Below are 25,519 nucleotides of genomic sequence, written 5' to 3' on the forward strand. Positions count from 1 at the left end.
TCAATATTTGTATACTAGTGTATTGTTTTTTTAACGTTGTACAGTTTCATAACAGTTAGGTTTCATGGGATATGATTTCAACAAAACAAAAATAATCATACTTGTATGTTTGATAACTTGAACTGGTTCACTTTCCACATCTCCATTTGTAGTAAATATTGCAATAGTATATTCCCGACCTGGTGCTAAATTATTGAATGATGTTTTAACTTCATCTGCATCTTTGATAATTACTTCGTTTTGTTCAGCATCACCAGGAGTTATTGTCAGACGATAGCCCTCACAATTCTGCTCTGGTTTTTTCCAGCCAACAACAATGGTTCTCCTGGTACTATCCGTTTTAGGATCTCGAACCTGGTCTGACATTGACTCTAATAAATGAATTATTAAAAATAACTTTTGTTTCTTTATACATATAGTATATAGGCAACAGCCTACCAGTAGATAAATCTATAATTAGAAGATATAATTTCATCTATATCATCAATTAATTAATTCAGACCTCTTTTTTTAAACTATCAAATATTTATATTATAAAAATTAACTATTTCAACCACAAACTTACTTGTACGTGCATCTAATTTGACAATATCACTTTTTTTAAAGTCAAATACAGTTACAATATCAATCTCATAGACTTTTCCAGGTGATAATCCAGTAAATGTAGCCTCAGTGCAAGCCGGGGTGCTTATAGTTTGTTCAGGATCATCTCCATCAGGTGGCTTCAACTTTAACTGATAACCATTCATGTTTCCATCTGGTTGCTTCCAAGATACCTCAATAGAATGAGTTGTTGCTACAGACACAGCATCAAGTACAGGCAACAAAACAACATCTGGAATTTCTGTTATAAATAAAACGGATTCTTAAATAGAAGCATAAAACAGTAAAATCATAGAAGACAACCAGTAAAGATAACAATTACACTGATCTGTCTGTGTTTTACACACATTGTATACACACCTATTAACAGATCCATACCAAAGTCTCTGTTTTACACACATTGTATACACACCTATTAACAGATCCATACCAAAGTCAACAAAACACAAAGTAAGGCAGAATTAAATACTCACTGGTAGTTTCTCTAAGAACTAATTTGTCGCTCTCAATATCATCACATAACACCATAATCTCTACACGGTACTTCTTGCCTGGTGTTAAACCTTGGAATTCAACTGATCTTTTTGTAACATCTAACTTAAGTGTAGAATTCTTTGAATCTGCAGGAGTTAACTTTACTTTATATCCAGTCCAATTTCCTTCATCTGGCGCATCCCAAGTAACAGATATTGAGCGAAATGATGCTTTAATTTCACCACCGATGGCAGGATTTGGTTCTATTGCAAGATAGTAGATACATAGTTCTTTTTAAACCAATCTATTTTTTAAATTTCATTTATTCCACTTTTGGACAATCTGTTGATTGTTAAAAACTGTATATAATATACTACTATTAAGAAAAAAAAAACGAATTTGCCATGTTAAGAAATGTAATAGTGTGAATTAGCAACATAAGAATAAAAACTCAGATTATTTTCTTTTAAGTATTTGAGATTCAACAACTAGAATGTTTATTGTGGCTATGGCCCTGTCACCAAGTCTCTACTTCTACAATTTATTTCTAGAATTATTCTTATTTAGAATATAATTTATAATGAATTGACTTACTAGTAGTAGCATTTATTGTAACAGTATCTCCTTTTAAATCCTCATTGAGTGATATTATATCAAAGCTGTATTCATAACCAGGATTTAGTCCTGTAAATTCTGCTTGAGTCAAACTTGGATTTCTAATGTCAATAATCGGCTTGTCAATCTTGGCTGGCATACATTTTACACAGTAACCAGTCACGTCACCAGCAGGTTTCCTCCATTTAACAATTGCAGTTGTTGTCCCTACTTCTACTTCTTCTTGAGAAATTGGTTTAGGATCTATTTAATTTAATTTAATTCACACTTTAAATATTGTTGAAGAAAAACATAATACAAAATAAAGTAAAATATTAGTTAGTTAACCACATTGGGGCATGAGCCACTTTGATGCAGTGATGAAGAACTATAAAGATGTTGACAATTTATTAAATACTAAAGTAAGTATTTTATAAAAAAGAGTATTGTAAAAACAAAATAGTGTACACAATGCTATAATCATTATACAACAGCAGACTATAGATAACAACACTAACAAATCTTGAAGACTTGTCTATTATGTACAAACTTACTTGTTGCAGGTTTGCCTGGAAATAGTTCTCGACTTATTTTCTTATCACCTTTTCCCACATCAAACCATCTGAAATGATGAAGTTACTAATTTAGAACTAAAAAGTAAGTAAATCAAATGAGTGACATCAGAATGAATAACCTTCTCAATCAATCAAGTATCAAATGGCAGTTAGTGACATCAGAATGAATAACCTTCTCAATCAATCAAGTATCAAATGGCAGTTAGTGACATCAGAATGAATAACCTTCTAAATCAATCAAGTATTGATGGACATTTTTGACCTTTTTTTTATAATTGTGTTTTGTAAAGAGAAAATTTTGGTGGGGTAGTTTTTCTCTTTGCTGATAATATGTAACTAACTCTAACAATGTGAATAGAAAGCCTACATTACTTACTTCCTGCAAGGAAAATAAACCTCATTTTTTGCAGTTTTAGATTCCTTAATGATAACCTTATCAACAAACCAGCCTACATCTGGAGATTTTCCATCATGTAATAGAACAGCTTTTGATATCTTTCCAAGCCAAACTGCCTCAATTTCAAATACATCCATCTGACCAGATCTGAAAATGTCTTCATTATTCTTGGATTTGTAAAGATGCCTTTTACCAGTATCACCGTATTTGCCATGAATATTCAAGAATACATTTGCATTAGTTTCCGCCTCTTCATTGCTGCCTGTCCACACCATGACGTAATACTTAGTAACTGTAATATTAAACAACCAAATAAGTATGAACCAGTTTTATTAACATATAATTAAATGCTTCAATAATTTTTTGGATTGAATATCTCAAAATTAAGAATAACTTATACATAGATGACACAAATTGGCTTATATTGTTCATACTTGGAAGTGGTTTGTTTGGAGGAATAACTACGGGAAGTTCTCTCCATGTGTCCAGGTCATCATGTTCCTTTGATAACCAACGGTCAAACTCAAAGTTTAGCTTTGTGCCTGCAAGTAAATTAACCATCTCCACTGTCTTTAAATACCAACTATCCTCTGACTTCCAGTTTTCATATCCAATGCGAATCTTGTAAGGATTTCCACAATCACATAAATTGACCTAAAATAACAGATATATGTGATTAAACATTTAAATTATATAGGTATAAACAAGATCAGTAACGAGAATTGTAGCTAATAATTAAGTTACTGAAATCAGGATAGTAGGAGCTTAATTATTTTGATTAATTGATCATTCATATATAAGATCATACTTACTCTAAAATCTTGTGTTGTTCCTGGTTGAAAACCACGGCCATGATCTGGAAGCAACGTACACTCATCCATACCTTTATCCCCATACACATGAAGAGTGACCTTTGAACTCCGGCCTGAATCTGCATTACTTCCAGTCGTTACAAAGATTTGCCAATCAGTCGCTAAAAAGCAAAATAGTACACATTGATACTAAAAACAGCTTCACCAAATGTACAGGATATCTTTTGAATATCATTAATGAATCAAACATAACAATGTAAAAGATGACTGCAATATTAATTCATTGAAAGCTGCAGAGCAATCAAATCAGCACCTAACTAAAATTCCTTCATGAGAGACTTAGTCCTTCAATGAAAGTAAGCATGCTAGTATTTTTTGTATTTTAATCAATTTTAATTAATCTGTAATAAACTGATACATTAATAATAATAATAACTTTATTCATCTTTCCACACTTTCAATAGATAAAAATAACAAATATAAATAAATAAAGATGAAAGGTTCCACAGAAACCTGCAAGGGCTTGTAAAAATGTGGAAACCATAAGATTATAATATAGGTATAAAATTACAGAACAAATAAGTTACACACTAAGTAAAATAGATAAAATTAGAGGTAATTAGGCTTGTAGATAACCAACCTTTAATTGATTTAATTTCTGTCAGTTCTAATTCTCTTTCAATTGCATTGTCATCTTGTCCTTCATCAAGCCATCTGAACAATTTGGAAACAATTTACCATTAATACATTTTGTGCAAATATATTCTATTTTAGATGTTGAGCTTTATCTTTAAAAAGCACACTTTTATTTATATTACCAGGTGGTTTAACAATTTGTTTTGTGCTTGTTAATTTATACACACGTTTGAGCTCACCTGTTGCATGCAAATATGTATTCTGTTTTAGAATCTGAGCTTTCTCTTATAACAACTTTATGCAAATACCATCCTGCACCAGCACCTTTCCCATCATGCCCAACAATAACTTTTGTAGGTTTCATTACAGTCACTGCTTGTAGCTCAAACACATCAATCTACAAAACAACAATACCATAGTCCATTTTTTGCAGAATAAGATTGTTTATGCAAAATGTTAAAAAATTTAAAATTGATTTGACAGGAATATGAATATTGTACATATGCACAACAGATTTTAGGCATAATGATGTTATGAACACAATTACACAAATTTCAAATCCTACAGACAATATATGATAGAAGTGTACATCCTTTATTTTTTGTTATACATACTTGTCCTTCTTGGAATTTCTCTTCCATGTTTGAATGATGTAAAAGTCTATTTCCAATATCGCCCTTCTCTCCAACTATGTTAAGATATACATTGGAATCTGTATCACTGCCAGGTTCAACACCGGTGTGCACTTCAACAACATATTTATGAACTAAGTCAAAAAGTAAAAAAACAGTCAAAACATAAGAATGAAACAATGTATACTGTCCCTGTCTATTATTTTTTACACATTGTCCTCATCAAATACACAAAACATAAAATCTATGATTTAATATCAAACTTGTTTGTTACCTTGTAATGGCTTTTTTCCTGGTCTAACTGCTGGTAATTCTCGCCATAAATCACCATCTGCTTCCAGTATGGAGAAAATATGATTCTTGAATTTGAAGAACAAATGTTCATTTGTTTTCATGTTTTTCAATTTTACTTGAGAAAGTTGCCAGGTTGCATTCTTATTTTTCGATTTAAGTCCTATTCTGATTTTATATACTTCACCAATATCTAATAAGTTCACCTGTAAAACAAAAAACAATATTGTAAAGATGTAACTGTTCCGTGCAAATGCTCAATAAATATAATGTCTCTTTCTGTAAATTATTTAAAATGTAATTAATGATCAAAATACATTTAAATTGAGAAAGATTAATTGATTCAAATAAAAATTCCTTTCCTTACCTTGAATTCATCTTCTTTGTCAACTTGAAACAATTCACCTCCACTGCCCAATTCAAATGGTTTAGAAATGCCTTTGTCGCCATATACAGTCAATGCCACCATTTCATTGGTAGCAATTTTCCCAGTTTTTACATATACCTTCCAATCTCCATCTGTTAAAATATATATTATATATATCCAAGTTAAAATATCAGACCATTAGGATAAAATGCTTGATACCAAAGTAGAGTATAAATAGATGTGTGCGTGTGTGAATTACTTTTAATTCACTTGGAAGCATTGCAATTGATCAATCAATTCGAATAATTACAATTTATGATTATTTTACTCTAGTTTTCCAGAACACATGAAATAAAATTAGCACTAATATCATTCTGGTGATAGTTACGTTTAAAAAAAAAGTCAATAAAATGACTAAAATCATCACTCTCAAGTTGTTTCAAAGCCGCCAATCGAAATGTAACAACTACAAGCAACACACTTGATAGACTGGGAACAATTAGAAAATGAAACCAAAATTACCTTCAAATTCTTCTACGGGTGTTGCAGGATGAGGTGTAGGCGTCCTTTTCGCACCTATTAAAATATCATCATTACTATTGTTAAAGTTTAGTCCTCTTTCCAAGAGTTCTTTTTTCAAATCAAATATTACTGATACTGATTGTAATTATGCAATTTATTTCTAAGTCTATAAAGCAAAACAATAGCCTGTTTAAGCAAATAAAACAAAAGAATGTTTTTAATTAAAAAGAAACAAGTCCTACTGCACAATTAATAATAAAAGACATGAAAAAAGTTTACATCAACATAATCATGTTTATTATTAAGCTAGGCTTAAGTACAGCAGCAGCAGTATTAGCAGAACATCTTGGGTTTAATACCTATAACATAAATCTATTTAATCTAAATAATACCTTTCACTCATCCTATGCTAAAATATGCAGGCTAAGCTTACATTGTATTGCTGATGTGGTTGATTTCGTCTATTCTATTTTGTATAAGTTATATAGATGTTTGATCCATGTTGTTTTATCTTTGTTTAAACAAAACCAAAACAATCAATTATTAGCAGACATTCATAGCTGACAACCTATCATTTACATCCTTTCATAAGTAAGTATATATTGTAGTGTATTGCAAAGCAAAGCTGCTGACAACTCAACACATTGAAGAACAATAATACTTGGTCATAACCTGCAGCTAAATCTTCCTCTTCCACCAATGGAGTTAGTTCTTTTTTTCGTTTAAGTATTACTGGAATCATTACCCTTACTGGTGGGGGCGGTGGAGGAGTTGGAATTCTCTGTGCAATTTGAGGAGTTGGTGTTTCTTCCTCCACTGGTGTTGGTGTTCTTTCTTTCAATGGTGTTGAGGGCTTTGGTGTTTCTTCCTTCACTGGGGTTGGTGTTCTTTCTTTCAATGGTGTTGAGGGCTTTGGTGTTTCTTCCTTCACTGGGGTTGGTGTTCTTTCTTTCAATGGTGTTGAGGGCTTTGGTGTTTCTTCCTTCACTGGGGTTGGTGTTCTTTCTTTCAATGGTGTAGAAGGTGTTGGTGTTTCTTCCTTCACTGGTGTAAGTGTTCTTTCTTTCAAAGGTGTAGGAGGTTTTGGTGTTTCTTCTTTCACTGGTGTTGGTGATCTTTCTTTCAAAGGTGTATGAGTAGGTTCAGGGGTTGGTGTTTTTTCTTTCTCTAGTGGATTACTCTCATCAATAAGATAAACAGGAGTCAACATTTCTTCTTTGGCTGGTATAGGTGTAGTGTTCTTTTCAACTGGTGGTGAAGGTTTTTTTTCTTCTTTTACTGGTGTTAATGTTCTTTCCATTTGAAGCAGTTCAATTTCCTGTTCTTCAATTTCTGGAAATGTAGGTATACTAGGGGAAGGAGTGGAACTACCTGGAAGTGCCGGTTCTGCTGGTGTCACAGAGGTTAATATAGAGTCTAGTGTTGCTTTATGAATATATAAAAAAATAAATAATACAGAAACGAGTAAATTAAATGAAGAAATTATTATAAAAGTGTTAAAATTAAATGACAATATTAAAGGGATTTACTGTGCTGTGAACATTATGTGACATAGATCACTATTATAAAATATTTAGTTTTATCTTTATGTAAATAATCATTATTACATTTACACTTCACTGCTGTTGTTAAAATGTAATCATACAAACAATCTAATAATGAACTATTTTAATTTTATTCGTCATAATTTCATCATTTTGGTTTAAAGTAAAACAGCCAGAAATAAATTGCAGAGCTTTCAGGCAACACTAGCCCTTCCTCAGTGCAAGTGAGAGTACTTGAAGAAGATTGAGACAGACATTGGATGGAATGAAATAAATATAATTACTATATATTTCCTCATCTTTATAATTAATTAATTTTCAGTATATCACTCAGCTGGGCAGTAGAATTTATTCTGTGCCTGTTAATATTAATATCATCTTTTTTGTTTCTTTTTCAAACAATTTCAAAGCTTTATTGATGTATTACGTATTATTGTGAATAAATTAATTGGTCAGTTTTGACCAATTTATAATAATTACAGCAATGCATCCAACCAGTACCAGTCAAGACATGTATATGGCTCTAGAACTTAAAGACCTTTTCCAGTAAGAGTAGGATTTCACTGTTCTTTCTAGATATCTGGCTTTGATATACAAGAGTGGTAATAGGTAAATGTAAACACTGCTAAACCACTTAACAACAAAGTATTAAAATTAGAAAGTATATAAACCATAAATTAGAGATAAGTTCCAATAAAGCACTTACGTTTTGTTATTGGTGTCTCATCCTCTAAAATACACTTTGGTTTTCCAACTAGACCATTGAAAGAAATAAAATATTAATATTTAATGTCAGTACAAATAAAGTTCATTTTATAATTACTTTATTTACAAATTGAAAATAATAAAATACTATGTTGATATAAAGTTTGCGGTACACCATGTGTATTAGTTCTGAAAAGAACTGTTGAGTTTCTCGACGTTTCGATCAATATACTTTGATCGTCCTCAGGAGTGAGGACGATCAAATTATATTATGTTTCTCCTGAGGACGATCAAAGTATATTGATCGAAACGTCGAGAAACTCAACAGTTCTTTTCAGAACTAATACACGTGGTGTACCGCAAACTTTATATCAACATTCGATTTCGCCATGCAAACCTTCAAACAATAAAATACTAATAATGTGTGATTGTATAAGAAATAAACATTCCTACACTTTCAAAGTATTACTTGTGTGTACATTTGATAGCATCACTACTTATCAGTTAAGTACAGTAAGTAACTGTGAGTAATACTTACATTGTATAACTTCTGCATACAGTCATACATTAGATTTATGTACAGTAAGTAACTGTGAGTAATACTTACATTGTACAACTTCTGCATACAGTCATACATTAGATTCAAGTACAGTAAGTAACTGTGAGTAATACTTACATTGTACAACTTCTGCATACAGTCATACATTAGATTCATGTACAGTAAGTAACTGTGAGTAATACTTACATTGTACAACTTCTGCATACAGTCATACATTAGATTCAAGTACAGTAAGTAACTGTGAGTAATACTTACATTGTACAACTTCTGCATACAGTCATACATTAGATTCAAGTACAGTAAGTAACTGTGAGTAATACTTACATTGTACAACTTCTGCATACAGTCATACATTAGATTCATGTACAGTAAGTAACTGTGAGTAATACTTACATTGTATAACTTCTGCATACAGTCATACATTAGATTTATGTACAGTAAGTAACTGAATAATACTTACATTGTATAACGTCTGCATACAGTCATACATTAGATTCAAGTACAGTAAGTAACTGTGAGTAATACTTACATTGTACAACTTCTGCATACAGTCATACATTAGATTCAAGTACAGTAAGTAACTGTGAGTAATACTTACATTGTATAACTTCTGCATACAGTCGTACATTAGATTCACCCGTATCAACAGTTGGCTTTGTAACACCATCTGGCAAAAACCCCACACACTGACCTTTAGCATCCACTGATGTTAAAGTTACAAATCCTTTGTCTTTGTATTTTGTTACAACAAAATGACAACAGTCATCTCCACTGCCCTGTTGATTTAAACCAAACTTAGTTATGATAGCAAGTCTATAGTACTTACAGATGTACTGTATTATCATCCAAAAATATAATATCTTTAATTGAACCTACTATGATGTTTTTCAACTAGAAATTTGTATAATGTTATATGTAGAGAGTTTTCAATGAAAATGAAACGAAAACCTACGTTTGGACTAATTAGTATTAATGTGGCAAGAAAGTCTTTGAGGATAATGAGCGAAAGACATACACAGCATTTTGTTGATAATGATGGATAAAAAGTATAACAATTTTATTTTTTAAAAAGGCTAACCTGCGCATTGCAGTATCCATTCTTTACTTGGAGAAAATGTTTTGGCCACTGGATACTTTCAAACATACGGACACCTCCAGCGTTCACTTTGTGTACCCTCCAGTAAGCATCTTCACTTTTTTCTCCAGTTGCAATACATTCACCATTATTATCAATACTGAGCACTTGGGTTCTGGATGTATAAAATAACACAATTCCATCTTCACGAAAAGCACCCTAAGAACAAAAAACATATCACGTTTTAATATATATACTGTATTTATACCTTTTGACCTGACGAGTGTGTTAGCTTTGCTAGCATACGAAACAAATTTGTAGTCAATAAAGTACCATGAAGTAACCAAGTTTTATTTTTATTTGTGATACATATCTAGCTCTACCAATGTAGACCAGAAGATCTAGTTATCTCTTACTCGTATATACCGTATATATATATATATATATTACATTAATTATTTGTATAATAATTACCTTGACATAACAATGCAATTTTCTTGATGGTCCAATAGAAGGCCCTCTAGAGTCTCCAGGTTTTCCCGATTGAAGAAATGTAGCAATTTGACTAGATCCTTTTGCAGTGGCCTCTAAAATAACAGTCTTGTCTTCTTGAATACGTATTTTAAACTCACAGTTTATTCTTCCTTTACCCTGAAGAAAATGATGGCAGTTATGTAGTATTTATCCGTTTAAGTAATTATGTATCTCAAATTTAATAGTGATAATGTCATAATACTTACATGGCCACTAATCCTGTTAGTTTCGATGCACAGATAATGCTCTGGAAAAGCAACACTTTTGAAAGTGTAGATATTGTTTCGCACTTTTTCAGCTTCAAAGTAAGCTACAAAAATGTTAACAAAAGTGGTAAAAAAATCTTGAAATATTCCATTTGTGGGGAATACCATTATTCACATTTTTATGAACTTTCTCTCTTTTAACTGAAAGCCATGGAACCTTCCCTTCTCTATTTTAATGTGGTTAACTGTAACAACATGTGTGAATGAATGCACTGCTTACATAGCATTGATGAACTTGTCTCTTTTAACTGAAAACCATGGAACCTTCCCTTCTCTATTTTAACTGAAAGCCATGGAACCTTCCTTTCTCTATTTTAATGTGGTTAACTGTAACAACATGTGTGAATGAATACCATTATTCACATTTTGATAAACTTACATAGCATTTATTTGTTCAATGTACAATGTTAGAAATTTGTATAGACATTATCAAATTTATTATCATACATCTCAATATTAAATATATTCAACAGTAATGTAATGTAAATATCACTGAAACCAAAACACAAAAACTTACTTGATTCGTCTTTGTCATTAATGTCTCCAGATGCTTCCACTGATCCATCAGCTTTTAATTTGACTGCTTTTCCTGTTCCCTTACTAAAGAATACAAGCTGTGAACCACGCTTAAATTTCCACTTATCCATTTCCCACTATATTCATGTAAAAAATAAATATTTGATAAAAAACAGGATTGGATTTTTTTACAATTGTTATGTTATGGTAATTTCATCTATTGTATCCACTCTATAAACCAGAATACTATCAATTTATATTTAAAGATCAGGTGCAAGTATTCTATTGATCATTCCAATAATTATCGATCTTTCTCTCCAATGTTTCATCATTTTTTTAGGTTTTTTTTGTTACACATATTTCTTATCAATTGGACAGAGTTTACTAAGTAAATTCTCTATCTTTACTACAAATATATATATTATATATATTTTTATAGAGAGCCATAAAAAAGCTTAAAAACAGACGAGGCAAAGATGCTTTAAATATATTTATTGATACAAAATATGACGATCTGTGCTGGGGAATTGGGTTGTGTGGTGACAATTTGCTACATGCCTGTAGCCATCTGTTATATAGAAACAAACAATGAATGCATCAAACCACAGCAAAATAAATATAATTAAATAAAATATATGAACAATCACACCTTTAAAACTAAACTAAAGAAATGATAGCAAAAAGCACACAAGATGACTTCATAAAATAAGTCTAATAAATTGCATTGCTCTACAAAGCACTAAATTAAAGACATGCAAAGCACATAAACAAGTTGAAAAAAGATTTACAAAATCATAGAATATAATTGAAATAATAAAGACAGATTAGTGAATATAATTGAAATAATAAAGACAGATTAGTATTATTATAACATGCTTACCATTTCTTTTTCCACTGTAAGCAGATGAGCAACAAAATGAGAATGGTTAGAGGTTGTACATGCAATAACGTAGCAAAATAACCACACTAAACTCTACCATTTAGTGCAGGGGTGTGTGGAGGAATGATGTTTTTATCTGCCGAATTTTCATTCAACTCATAAACATTCATTATTATTTTGTATTATATTAACATTTTCCTATAAAGGCCACAATACAATAGTACATTTAAACACATGTATTTGTTTCAAAAAACAAAAATTCTTATTATTATTGATTGAAAATGATCTCCAACTCATGTAGGTCATTTAATTCATGTCATTACTTCAGTAACTTAATCAAATAAATGAATTTTTGGTTAGATTTAACCATATAATTATTTTGTGTTCTTATTCTAAGTGAAATCAAGATATTGTTCCTTTTTTTCACTACAAAAGTGAATAACTTTATTAAAATTGCAAAATAGCTTATTCAATGTCTGACTGTAATAATTTTTATTTTTTATATGATACAGTTTTAAAAAGACAATACATCTTTCTCACCAAAAAAATTCCTAAAATGGAAATAATACTTTGCAAAGGTTACAATGCAAATATCCCAACACAGCATTGCAAACAGTGGCATGCAAAGGGAACCATGCAAACAGCTAAACAAGCTAACCCAGTTAGTATTTAAACTGAAACAGGATCAAGCACTCTAGTAGGTGCAGACTACATTCCTAGTGACTACTTACTATTTGGAGGTTTGTTGTCAGTCACTAATTCACGCACAACTTTGCCATCCCCAATGCCACCATCAAGCCAGCTAAGAAAACGTTTTATTAAATAACATATTTCTTTCAAAATTAGGAAGTTGTATTATAAATAGCATACATTATTTAAGTAAAAATATTGAAAACTTAAAACATTTTTGAATTAGTATTTGAAAAAGTATAGACAAATAATTGAAAGATATAAGTATATAAGTAGTAATACAGTGTGTGGTAGGTCATCAAAATAAGATTGCAAAGAATCTTTAAGTCATGGCCACCAGTTAAAATAAAAATAAATATAATAATATAAATAAATAAAGTGTAATGTAACAGTTGTCAACTTATATGGACAAATCTTGAATGTTATCATTCATCCAGGTAAAACAGAAGATTGAAGAAATTAAAACATATTTAATTGTACTTGTAAGATCAAACTCGACCTCATGAATGTATTTATAAACTTCAGTTTCATAGCTTTTCAGTGTTATTACCTGAAGCAGGGAAATATACTTTCTTGAGATGAATGTAAAGAATCATTTATTACAACCTTGTCTAGGAACCAACCACAACCTAAAATGTAAAATAATCACCTTTGAGTTAAAAATGGTTTTCAATCTATTATGACATGAAAAATGATTCAATATAACTTTTATTACTGAGTATAGTTTACAATTTAGTAATGTTGCTGTAATTTAAGATGCTTTATAAACAACACATTAGGAATAACAAATGTGTGGATGAAAATTTAGTGAAATTGTAGTTAGGTTTCTAATATTTGAATGACACATGTACATCGTCATATACCAGAATATGATTGTCCACAACATTGATTATAGAAATGTTTGTAAATGTTGTCAACTTACCAGAATATGATGGTCCACAACATTGATTATAGAAATGTTTGTAAATGTTGTCAACTTACCAGAATATGATTGTCCACAACATTGAATATAGAAATGTTTGTAAATGTTGTCAACTTACCTGAATATGATGGTCCACAACATTGATTATAGAAATGTTTGTAAATGTTGTCAACTTACCAGAATATGATGGTCCACAACATTGATTATAGAAATGTTTGTAAATGTTGTCAACTTACCAGAATATGATGGTCCACAACATTGATTATAGAAATGTTTGTAAATGTTGTCAACTTACCAGAATATGATGGTCCACAACATTGATTATAGAAATATTTGTAAATGTTGTCAACTTACCAGAATATGATTGTCTACAACATTGATTATAGAAATGTTTGTAAATGTTGTCAACTTACCAGAATATGATGGTCCACAACATTGATTATAGAAATGTTTGTAAATGTTGTCAACTTACCAGAATATGATGGTCCACAACATTGATTATAGAAATGTTTGTAAATGTTGTCAACTTACCAGAATATGATTGTCCACAACATTGATTATAGAAATGTTTGTAAATGTTGTCAACTTACCAGAATATGATGGTCCACAACATTGATTATAGAAATGTTTGTAAATGTTGTCAACTTACCAGAATATGATGTCCACAACATTGATTATAGAAATGTTTGTAAATGTTGTCAACTTACCAGAATATGATGTCCACAACATTGATTATAGAAATGTTTGTAAATGTTGTCAACTTACCAGAATATGATGTCCACAACATTGATTATAGAAATGTTTGTAAATGTTGTCAACTTACCAGAATATGATGGTCCACAACATTGATTATAGAAATGTTTGTAAATGTTGTCAACTTACCAGAATATGATCGTCCACAACATTGATTATAAAAATGTTTGTAAATGTTGTCAACTTACCAGAATATAATGTCCACAACATTGATTATAGAAATGTTTGTAAATGTTGTCAACTTACCAGAATATGATGTCCACAACATTGATTATAGAAATGTTTGTAAATGTTGTCAACTTACCAGAATATGATCGTCCACAACATTGATTATAGAAATGTTTGTAAATGTTGTCAACTTACCAGAACCTGTAGTATCATGAATGAATATAGAAATGTTTGTAAATGTTGTCAACTTACCAGAATCTGTAGTATCATGGCCAATAATGATCTTCTCCAAGTTTCCAAGGGCAACAGCTTCGACATTAAAAGTGTCACTCTGAAAATATAATTATTATCAAAATATAATTATTAGTGTTAAAAAAAAGAATCTGAACATATAATTTATGAAAAAAGGGCTAGAGAGGTTTGTTTAGATTCCAAATTTAGAATTGTTAACACACACATGGAACGGAGAGGAACAAAGTTAACATTAACAAATAGCTGGGAGAGAAACACCTGCAATATCCTTTTCCTTAAAAAATAGTCCAAATTCCAACTATTAACATTTTTTTGTATAAAAAAAAATGTTAAAAAATAAGCGGAGGACAACATTTTGAGAAAAGTGTGTTGCTTGACACTCATCCTATATTATTGAATAAATGAACAAAATATCATAAAAACTCCAAAATGTTCTAACCTTTCCCTTCTCAAATTTCTTTTTATTTTTAGACTTATAAAGTAGTCTATGTCCTGTATCACCATGGTTACCAATTATTGTAAGATAAACATTTGCTTCTGTGCCAGCATTCCAATAGTTTCCAGTAAAAACATCAACTTTGTATACCACAACTAGCAAGAAAGAAAGACTGCCTGGTAACTCCTCTTATAATAACAATTATTTATGAATCAGTCTATAATCTAGTATTAAGAAAGCCAATCTACATTAAACTGATAAAATTCACAATTTTGCATCGTCTTCTTTACCAGGAAACAGGGGATGGCCATCTTTCATTACTGGCAACTCCCGACATACTTCATTATCCTCTTCCTCTCTTGACATCCATCGTTGACATGGAAATGCCAATAATTCATTTGTTTGTGCATCTTCCATACGAATCTTAAAAAAGGAGACAATTAAATTATAATTTTTAGCAATCATTTCTTTATGTATTATGAGTAGTTTAGTATAATGTGCATTGAACCTTGATGTTACTATTCGCTAGGAAAAGAAATAATAATATATTTATTTTAATACATAACTTGCATTTAGAAGCATAATTTCATGAATTAATTTGCAGGCATAAAATAAATAGCAAGTTATTAAATTAGATTACGTACGGTCGTATTTTATTCTATTCTAATGCAAGGTACAGACAATTTATAATCATACCTGATCACAAAGCCATCCAGCAAATTCTGTACTATCATCTTGGCAAATTCTAATTTTGTATATATTTCCAATATTCCCAACTTGAATCTATAGATACAAATTAAATTACATTAAATGAATTATAATCATCAAGTGTTAAAGGCAAAAGCATCAGAAAATAGACGCCATCAACAATCTTGTCCACCAAATAACATTAAAAGTAGAAACAAACTGTAATGTTAATCTCTCAACTAGCACCAGAATATAGATGCCATCAACAAACTTAGTCCACCAAATAGCATTAAAAGTAGAAACAAACTGTAAAATGTTAATCTCTCAACTAGCATCAGAAGTAGACAATCACCAATTTCTAATGTTAGTCAATAATATTTTGTAACAAACTCACTTACATTAAACTCCTCAACACTTGCAGATTCAAATTTTCCTTCATCTGGTATTAAATTAAAATCATCTGTTTTGCCTTTATTACCATAAACAGTTAATGAAACTGAAGCATCAGTAGAAGCTGCTGGATTGTCATTTGTATAGACAGAAACTTTCCACCTTCCACCTTAGAAGAAAATAACAATTAAATGTACACCAGTTAATGAAACTGAAGCATCAGTAGAAGCTGCTGGATTGTCATTTGATATAGACAGAAACTTTCCACCTTCCACCTTAGAAGAAAATAACAATTAAATGTACACCAGTTATTGAAACTGAAGCATCAGTAGAAGCTGCTGGATTGTCATTTGTATACACAGAAACTTTCCACCTTCCACCTTAGAAGAAAATAACAATTAAATGTACACCAGTTAATGAAACTGAAGCATCAGTAGAAGATGCTGGATTGTCATTTATATAAACAGAAACTTTCCACCTTCCACCTTAGAAGAAAATAACAATTAAATGTACACCAGTTAATGAAACTGAAGCATCAGTAGAAGATGCTGGATTGTCATTTGTATAAACAGAAACTTTCCACCTTCCACCTTAGAAGAAAATAACAATTAAATGTACACCAGTTAATGAAACTGAAGCATCAGTAGAAGATGCTGGATTGTCATTTTTATGAACAGAAACTTTCCACTTTCCACCTTAGAAGAAAATAACAATCAAATGTACACCAGTTAATGAAACTGAAGCATCAGTAGAAGCTGCTGGATTGTCATTTGTACACAGAAACTTTCCACCTTCCACCTTAGAAGAAAATAACAATTAAATGTACACCAGTTAATGAAACTGAAGCATCAGTAGAAGATGCTGGATTGTCATTTGTATAAACAGAAACTTTCCACCTTCCACCTTAGAAGAAAATAACAATTAAATGTACACCAGTTAATGAAACTGAAGCATCAGTAGAAGATGCTGGATTGTCATTTATATAAACAGAAACTTTCCACCTTCCACCTTAGAAGAAAATAACAATTAAATGTACACCAGTTAATGAAACTGAAGCATCAGTAGAAGATGCTGGATTGTCATTTGTATAAACAGAAACTTTCCACCTTCCACCTTAGAAGAAAATAACAATTAAATGTACACCAGTTAATGAAACTGAAGCATCAGTAGAAGATGCTGGATTGTCATTTTTATGAACAGAAACTTTCCACTTTCCACCTTAGAAGAAAATAACAATCAAATGTACACCAGTTAATGAAACTGAAGCATCAGTAGAAGCTGCTGGATTGTCATTTGTACACAGAAACTTTCCACCTTCCACCTTAGAAGAAAATAACAATTAAATGTACACCAGTTAATGAAACTGAAGCATCAGTAGAAGATGCTGGATTGTCATTTGTATAAACAGAAACTTTCCACCTTCCACCTTAGAAGAAAATAACAATTAAATGTACACCAGTTAATGAAACTGAAGCATTAGTAGAAGATGCTGGATTGTCATTTTTATAAACAGAAACTTTCCACTTTCCACCTTAGAAGAAAATAACAATTAAATGTACACCAGTTAATGAAACTGAAGCATCAGTAGAAGATGCTGGATTGTCATTTGTACACAGAAAATTTCCACCTTCCACCTTTGAAGAAAATAACAATTAAATGTACACCATTTTTTGGTCAATGTAAAAGGCTGCTGAATAAGAATAATAATGTGAGCAAATCAAAACATATAGTGTGTGCTGTCTATACCTGCTCTCTTTGGCAAAAACTAGAGTACCTCCATTTTACATGTGCTTCTTCAGAGGACGCCCATATTTAAAAGGGGAGTTGTCTATGTAGTTTGAAAATGTATCAAAATATTACTTACGGGATTTCTTAGAAATCTTTGCAGGTGGTTGATCTGTAAAATCTTCTGATTTCCGTCTAAGTTTATTTCGAGGACGCCCATATTTAAAAGGGGAGTTGTCTATGTAGTTTTGAGATTTGAATTTCTCATTCAACTTGGCAGCAACAAAAAGCTCTGGCCCATTAAATAATCCAGAAAGACTCTCAATCTGTGAAATTAACAAAGTCACTAAAAAACCACATTTCTATAATTAATTTGAAATAATTTTGTATTGCCTTTTGAAGTGAAATACAACAAATACAAATAATGTATTAAATTATTATCGGTTGGTTTACTGCAGTAAAAGTACAGTAGCCCATTTTTAGGACTCTTTGGTGGACTTCTTTTCGAGATGGGCTTCTTTTCAAGATGGGCTTTTCTTTTCGAGATTACTTTTGCAAACTGAAGAAGGAGCTTTTCCATTGGAAATGAATGCTGTAAATTTTGTGAATTGGTAAGTCTACAATAATAATATGGTTTTTTGAGACTTTACCTGCTAATTTTACAAGGAATCAGATAAGAAGATACAAGATGCATTCAAAGTACCATTTGGAAAACAATAAATTTTAGAATAAATATATGAGGTTTGATTGTTTCGATAATAATAATACAGACGTCTATCTTGAAAAGAAGCCCAGTGGGCTTGAATTCAAAATGGGCTTCTTTTAGATGGGCTTCTTTCATGATTACTTTTGCAAACCACAGAAATGGGATTCTTTTCAAGGTTTTGTGGTATATCAATTAATTTCTACAAATCTATTTGTTTTAGGCTATACTGGATTGATCTATAATTTTTTTCTATGGAGAGGGATGTTTTGGTCTTTCTACTATTTTATCAATTTTAATATTTCCAATGTGTTGTTTGTCAAGATGACATACATTTTAGGGGGTGTGTGGGGTTAATATCTGTGCACTGGTACATGATTTATAGGAAAGCAAATTAATAGTGAAGGGAATTTTTCTCAATTCAAACACTTTTTAAAATGTCAACACTTACTATCTTTTTTCACAATGATGTAATTGTATCAGAGGCCATTGCAATGTACAGAATTTAATATCATGAGTCAAGGGTTGTTGAATATTATTGGTTGGATTAAAGGACTAAAAATGGTACTTACAATAACGTTTGCAAACATTACAAACTGAATGTTTGCGAAACCTTGTTGTAAGTATCATAAAAAAACAAAAATTCTCTTCTATAATATTATGATCCAAATGAAATTATTTCAAGAAACAGTTTTATAGTTTAAGTAACAAAAGAAATTGAAATGACATGATCATGTTAATTTACTTTAATCAAGTAAAATGCAGTTAAAATGAATGAAGGCTTTCATGGTTGCACTTTAATTAACTTGCACTATAGCTGTAAAACCTTAATAAGGAATTGCAAATGAATAGAAGATATTAAGGTTTAATACTGCAAAAATTCTACATTAACACTAATTGGCACTTTGCTGGCAAATATGATGCTATGAAATAAACCATCACATTAAGCAAGTTTTTATTGCCTTTTGGTAACTGTAGGTAACAAATTTATAGTTTAATACATTTGTTATTTAATATTTCAATGCATTATTATTATGTGTTTAATTGTAACCCTAGTCAGAATTGTTTCCAAAATTGAAGGCCCATCTCATATTCTGCAACAAACATGACAGAATACCCATTACATTCACTGTCCTTCTCAAGGGTGGAAACCCTGTTCATTGTGAAATAGATTCTTTATTCTAAATCAAAATAAAAAAATAAAAAAATCTTATCTTAGAGGTTTCTTTGCCTAAGCATGATTTAGCTTCCATTCGTCTAACACCTGTTTTTATCTTTCTGTTGCTTGTTGTATTAGGTTACAGTATAAGACTTACCTTCATTCCTTCAGAAGAATATAGCTTTTTTACTGGAGTCTTAAATATGTCGCTGATATCAGCAAGTACATCTTCAAATGACTGTGCTGTTCTTCTATTCATTAGCATCATATGCTTGGTATGTACATCTCCATTCCTCATTACCATAATTTTCTTTGGCGTTCGCGGTAATCTAGTAGGACTTTGATCTTGTTTACCATCAGTTCGATCTGGAGAACTCCGGGGACTGAGAGAGCTTGTAGGACTACCCTTAAGTATGGACTCTTGTGGTGACATAAGCCGAGAATTATGCCATGCTCTCGGTTTATGTACACGACCTAAGTCCATTGGTTTTTTCTTGCGACTGGATGACACAACATATGACTTGCCATCTTCAAAATCTTCCAATGAATGAACTCCGTGGATACCACCTGGTGTATGAATGGTTCTTACTCCATAGGGCAAGGACACTTTAGTAGTCAAGTCATTAAGTAGTCCATCAAAACTTCCATATTTCCTTTTTGATACAGCTAACTGTAATCCTCCAAAATTGCTGTCCCCACTCTTGAAGAATTTGATCTTCTTGGCCTTACCTGGTGGTATTGGTTGATACATTTTGTTATAATTTGAGTTGATCAGTTGTCATCCTGGAAAACAGAAACAATAAATTGAGCTTGCTTGAATAGTAACATCTATATTTAAAACAATTACTGTTAAATTTAAAACTTATTAAATATTACTGTAAACAGTTTAAATGATAAGCCTATTTACTGTATGTTTTTTTGTAGTTAGATCAAATTGTATTATTGATAACATATTTCTTTTAGTAAATGCCCAGGGGGAGGCATTTATTCGGTGGTGGCGTTTATTTCTTTCGGTGTATGGTAACATAAATAAATACCCCAAAAAATATGAAAAAATACAACACAATTAATATCAAGAAGTGATAAACTACTGGAAAAAGTTGTTTAAAATGCTTGAAAAACTATAGATCATGTCCATCAATGAATTCTACTACAAATAGAAATGAATACAATATTGTGTTATGCATGTGACGGGGCATTTATTCCAAATGATGTTCTATGGGGGCATTATTAGAGGTGGGGCATTTATTCCAAATGATGTTCTATGGGGGCGTTATTCGAGGTGGGGCATTTATTCCAAATGATGTTCTATGGGGGCGTTATTCGAGGTGGGGCATTTATTCCAAATGATGTTTTATGGGGGCATTATTCGAGGTGGGGCATTTATTCCAAATGATGTTCTATGGGGGCATAATTATTCGAGGTGGGGCATTTATTCCAAATGATGTTCTATGGGGGCGTTATTCGAGGTGGGGCATTTATTCCAAATGATGTTCTATGGGGGCGTTATTCGAGGTGGGAAATTTATTCCAAATGATGTTCTATGGGGGCGTTTTTCGAGGTGGGGCATTTATTCCAAATGATGTTCTATGGGGACGTTATTCGAGGTGGGGCATTTATTCCAAATGATGTTCTATGGGGGCATTATTCGAGGTGGGGCATTTATTCCAAATGATGTTCTATGGGGGCATTATTCGAGGTGGGGCATTTATTCCAAATGATGTTCTATGAGGGCATTGAGGTGGGGAATTTTTTCCAAATGATGTTCTATGGGGGCGTTATTCGAGGTGGGGCATTTATTCCAAATGATGTTCTATGGGGGCGTTATTCGAGCTGGGGCATTTATTCCAAATGATGTTCTATGGGGAATTATTCGAGGTGGGGCATTTATTCCAAATGATGTTCTATGAGGGCATTATTCGAGGTGGGGAATTTTTTCCAAATGATGTTCTATGGGGGCGTTATTCGAGGTGGGCATTTATTCGAGGTGGGGCATTTATTCAAAGCGGTTTCAATAAACTTGTAATGTTTTTTCATTGTTTAAAAAGTAGTTGTTATTTTTATTTTCTGATAACATTAAAAAGGACATATTTATTTTTAGACCATTTTAAGTATTCATACATTCATAATTTTGGTTGTGTTTTCACGTTTTATAACCTTGAAAAACTGAGGTTGCTACTCTCTGAATGTTTCATTTTGAGCCTACAGTAGCTTTACTGAAAAACAATGTGTATGTATAAATAAACCTTAGTTTTATTATCAATTGATCTGCTTATTAACTATTTTAAAATCCGTTTTTCAAATTCAAATAAAAGGCCGCAAATACAGAAAATGTACAATTGTACAAATGCCTGAGAGACCACTGTATTATTTATAAAGTCAAATAGACTCATAGAAAAAAAATTAAACAATTTGATATCTTCAAGAAATATTCCATGAATAAGAGAGAATAAAGATCATTTGCTATATACTAGTTGCAGATGAACCAATAACCAAATAAACAATTAAATCCATTACAGTTACACTGTGTATTATCAGTCTTTAATTTAGTTGTCATAGCAGCAATGATACATAACTTGTGTATACTGATATTGATAATTTGCATGAGTAAATTCTAATGAAAGGCAATTGAAAATCAATTACAGAACTTCAAATAGTGTATGAACAATTATGACCTGGTTACTATTGGTTTTCTTATTGACTGTTTTCATAATAAAGTAAAACCATTTCACAAAGCGGCAAGACCTCCCAACTGTCCAGCTAATTAAAATAAATAAGAAAAATAATACAGAGGGTATAAGATTTTACATATTTTTAATGGATTTGACATGCATACAAATCTGTTAAAACGTGCAAAATCTATAAAAAATGAGTCTAATCCATGTAAAATGTACAAAATAATAACTAATGATAAAAAGGTGTATTTACCTAAAGTAGAAGGATGGTAAGTGTAAAATGAAGAGAAAAATAAATTATGAGATATTGATGAATAAAACTATGACTATGGAAGCAATTAAACAATTTCAAATACATGTATGGTATATTGATTATGATCATGTTAAATTATGGTAGAAGAATTTTTCTATTTCAAAACTAAAAGCAAATAAAAAAAATAAATAAAAAATAAACAAAAAGTAAACAGAACATTTTAAAACTTGGTCAAAATATACATATTGTGAAGTTGTGCAACAATTAATTTTCATTTCACGTTAACAAGGTTGATAATTATATTAATAATATATACAACATACTTGCCTGTCATGGCACAAAACTCATGACAAAACAGTTCATTTTGGCAACCAGGTATATAAATAAAGAAGTCCATGTTGGATCAGTTTTGATGGACACATTCTGGGTGCCGTAGTCAGCATGAGGCAGACAAGGCACTCGTCTCCTGACATTTTCAATTTTCACCACCTACCCAAATTTCCCAGCACAGATGGTTATATTTTATATCAATAATTGTATTTAATTTTTAAAGAATCTTTAACCTCTTGCTACGGCCTTGATAGACAATCTCAGTAGTAGGTGCGCATGAAAATGCAACCTGCGCCCCAAAATAAAACCGGACCTTGTCATGACAATACTCAGCACCCCCATTTATTATTACTTTTTCACATAAAACATTCAAATTGTGCAAATCTTACATAACATAGATACAAAAGTCAGTGGTACATTACTAAGTACTAGCCTACTACTAGGCAGCCTATACTATACTACACAGGACGGATCAGGAGTGTACGTAAAACAGCTTGCAGAAAAAATGATTGATTAAGTTAAAACCTGGAAAAACCTTATATTTATAAAATTATATTAATAGTAGACTAGCCCTAACCTAATTGCAAAAATCAAATTAACAGACTTACACATTTATAGCCTATTTTGAAATATCTATGTATAAACAGTACAAGGCGACATCGTTCGAAAAAAGGTGTTCTTAGTAACCTAATATAAACAATAATAAATACAGTTAATATACTGTACATCAGGCTTGTTCATAATGTTATTTACATTGTGCAATCAGCTGTGTAATACAACCAAAGAGGGCGCTATGTTCGATACATATAATTATGTCAATTATGAGGTATACAGAGCGTCATTCTGACGACTGGAGCATTCTCTACTTCTCTACGGAGCGCCATTTATGCCTTTATTAACTTCAATAATAGAAATAGTACTACGGTAACTGCTCAAGTGGACCCAATTTAGCACCCTGGTGCCAAATTTGATCCACTGGACCAGTTACCGTAGTACTATTTCTATTTCTGAAGTTAATAAAGGCATAAATGGCGCTCCGTAGAGAAGTAGAGAATGCTCCAGTCGTCAGAATGACGTTCTGAATATACCTCTAATTATAGAACAAAATGAGTTTTGCCAAAGTGTAAGCCAGCGAGGCATGCAACTCATGCGCTCACGACGGTTATTATAAACAAATTTATAAATTATGCTGAGCCACACACAAGAACTACAATCTTACCTAACTTTATCTCAAACAGTTTTAACCATTCTGTTCTTGACACAATTTCTAATGATAGGCCTACTAGTATATATTTTGGGGTGACATGATCTTTGCCCACTACGTCAGGATCCTTTCTATCTTTTTGCTTATCTTTTTACAACCGCTCTTGATAGGAGCACCAATAATGGATTATCCCATACAGATTGGTCACCCGTATACTCTTCTGTGTAAACAAGGCATGATAGCTTTTTGCTCATCTTTTTACAACCGCTCTTAATAGGAGCACCAATGATGGATTATCCCATACAGATTGGTCACCCGTATACTCTTCTGTGTAAACGAGGCATTGTAGCTTTTTGCTCATCTTTTTACAACCGCTCTTGATAGGAGCACCAGTAATAGAATTATCCCATACAGATTGGTCACCCGTATACTCTTCTGTGTAAACAAGGCATGGTAGCTTTTTGCTCATCTTTTTACAACCGCTCTTAATAGGAGCACCAATGATGGATTATCCCATACTGATTGGTCACCCGTATACTCTTCTGTGTAAACAAGGCATGATAGCTTTTTGATCATCTTTTTACAACCGCTCTTGATCGGAGCACCAGTAATAGAATTATCCCATACAGATTGGTCACCCGTATACTCTTCTGTGTAAACGAGGCATTGTAGCTTTTTGCTCATCTTTTTACAACCGCTCTTGATAGGAGCACCAGTAATAGAATTATCCCATACAGATTGGTCACCCGTATACTCTTCTGTGTAAACAAGGCATGGTAGCTTTTTGCTCATCTTTTTACAACCGTATAATATGATAACTATACGTTAAAATAGCTTTAACTCCATTCCACCGACTAAGCGTGTGAATCGAACCCACGACATTCGTGTATTAACACGACGCTCAGTCGCCTGAGCTAACCGGTCATCTTGCTTTGTTAATATGTAGGCCTATATTTATGACGTAATGATAAATTACGTAATACACGTATAAATAGACTATTATCAGCTGATTAGTCATGTACTCTGTAATGCTCAGGTTTGAGTGCTCTAAGCTCTAGAGTGGGTTCGAACCTCTACGGATATTTTTTTTTATACATTTTGGAAATACGTCGAATGTTTTACAATTTTTGAAGTAGTTTATATCAGCCTCTGCTTTTACGGATTTTTCGAGAGTTTTTCCAACTTTCGTA

The 25,519-nt window shown here is 31.7% G+C and overlaps 1 protein-coding gene across 1 annotated transcript in view; it reads right to left on the reverse strand.

Moving 5' to 3' along the window:
- LOC144854535 (uncharacterized) overlaps positions 1 to 20,852 on the reverse strand; it is a 46,962-nt gene extending 26,110 nt beyond the window's left edge. Inside the window, exons 1-31 of the mRNA XM_078712483.1 lie at positions 20,025 to 20,852; positions 18,145 to 18,331; positions 16,289 to 16,449; positions 15,900 to 15,986; positions 15,494 to 15,626; positions 15,207 to 15,358; positions 14,768 to 14,846; positions 13,223 to 13,301; positions 12,714 to 12,784; positions 11,983 to 11,996; positions 11,104 to 11,239; positions 10,527 to 10,630; positions 10,261 to 10,437; positions 9,790 to 10,005; positions 9,310 to 9,487; positions 8,154 to 8,201; positions 6,483 to 7,328; positions 5,904 to 6,038; positions 5,382 to 5,533; positions 4,998 to 5,220; positions 4,706 to 4,857; positions 4,331 to 4,488; positions 4,096 to 4,169; positions 3,456 to 3,616; positions 3,078 to 3,297; positions 2,623 to 2,935; positions 2,226 to 2,293; positions 1,672 to 1,935; positions 1,077 to 1,340; positions 566 to 844; positions 102 to 371 (exon numbers count right to left, since the gene is read on the reverse strand). Of these exons, the coding sequence (XP_078568609.1) occupies positions 102 to 371; positions 566 to 844; positions 1,077 to 1,340; positions 1,672 to 1,935; positions 2,226 to 2,293; positions 2,623 to 2,935; positions 3,078 to 3,297; positions 3,456 to 3,616; positions 4,096 to 4,169; positions 4,331 to 4,488; positions 4,706 to 4,857; positions 4,998 to 5,220; positions 5,382 to 5,533; positions 5,904 to 6,038; positions 6,483 to 7,328; positions 8,154 to 8,201; positions 9,310 to 9,487; positions 9,790 to 10,005; positions 10,261 to 10,437; positions 10,527 to 10,630; positions 11,104 to 11,239; positions 11,983 to 11,996; positions 12,714 to 12,784; positions 13,223 to 13,301; positions 14,768 to 14,846; positions 15,207 to 15,358; positions 15,494 to 15,626; positions 15,900 to 15,986; positions 16,289 to 16,449; positions 18,145 to 18,331; positions 20,025 to 20,618 (5,995 nt within the window). The 5' untranslated portion in view covers positions 20,619 to 20,852. The remainder of the gene's footprint in view (positions 1 to 101; positions 372 to 565; positions 845 to 1,076; positions 1,341 to 1,671; positions 1,936 to 2,225; positions 2,294 to 2,622; positions 2,936 to 3,077; positions 3,298 to 3,455; positions 3,617 to 4,095; positions 4,170 to 4,330; positions 4,489 to 4,705; positions 4,858 to 4,997; positions 5,221 to 5,381; positions 5,534 to 5,903; positions 6,039 to 6,482; positions 7,329 to 8,153; positions 8,202 to 9,309; positions 9,488 to 9,789; positions 10,006 to 10,260; positions 10,438 to 10,526; positions 10,631 to 11,103; positions 11,240 to 11,982; positions 11,997 to 12,713; positions 12,785 to 13,222; positions 13,302 to 14,767; positions 14,847 to 15,206; positions 15,359 to 15,493; positions 15,627 to 15,899; positions 15,987 to 16,288; positions 16,450 to 18,144; positions 18,332 to 20,024) is intronic.
- Positions 20,853 to 25,519: the final 4,667 nt, after the last annotated feature.

Source organism: Antedon bifida, chromosome 10 (assembly GCF_963402885.1).
Source record: "Antedon bifida chromosome 10, ecAntBifi1.1, whole genome shotgun sequence".
Lineage (NCBI taxonomy): Eukaryota > Metazoa > Echinodermata > Crinoidea > Comatulida > Antedonidae > Antedon > Antedon bifida.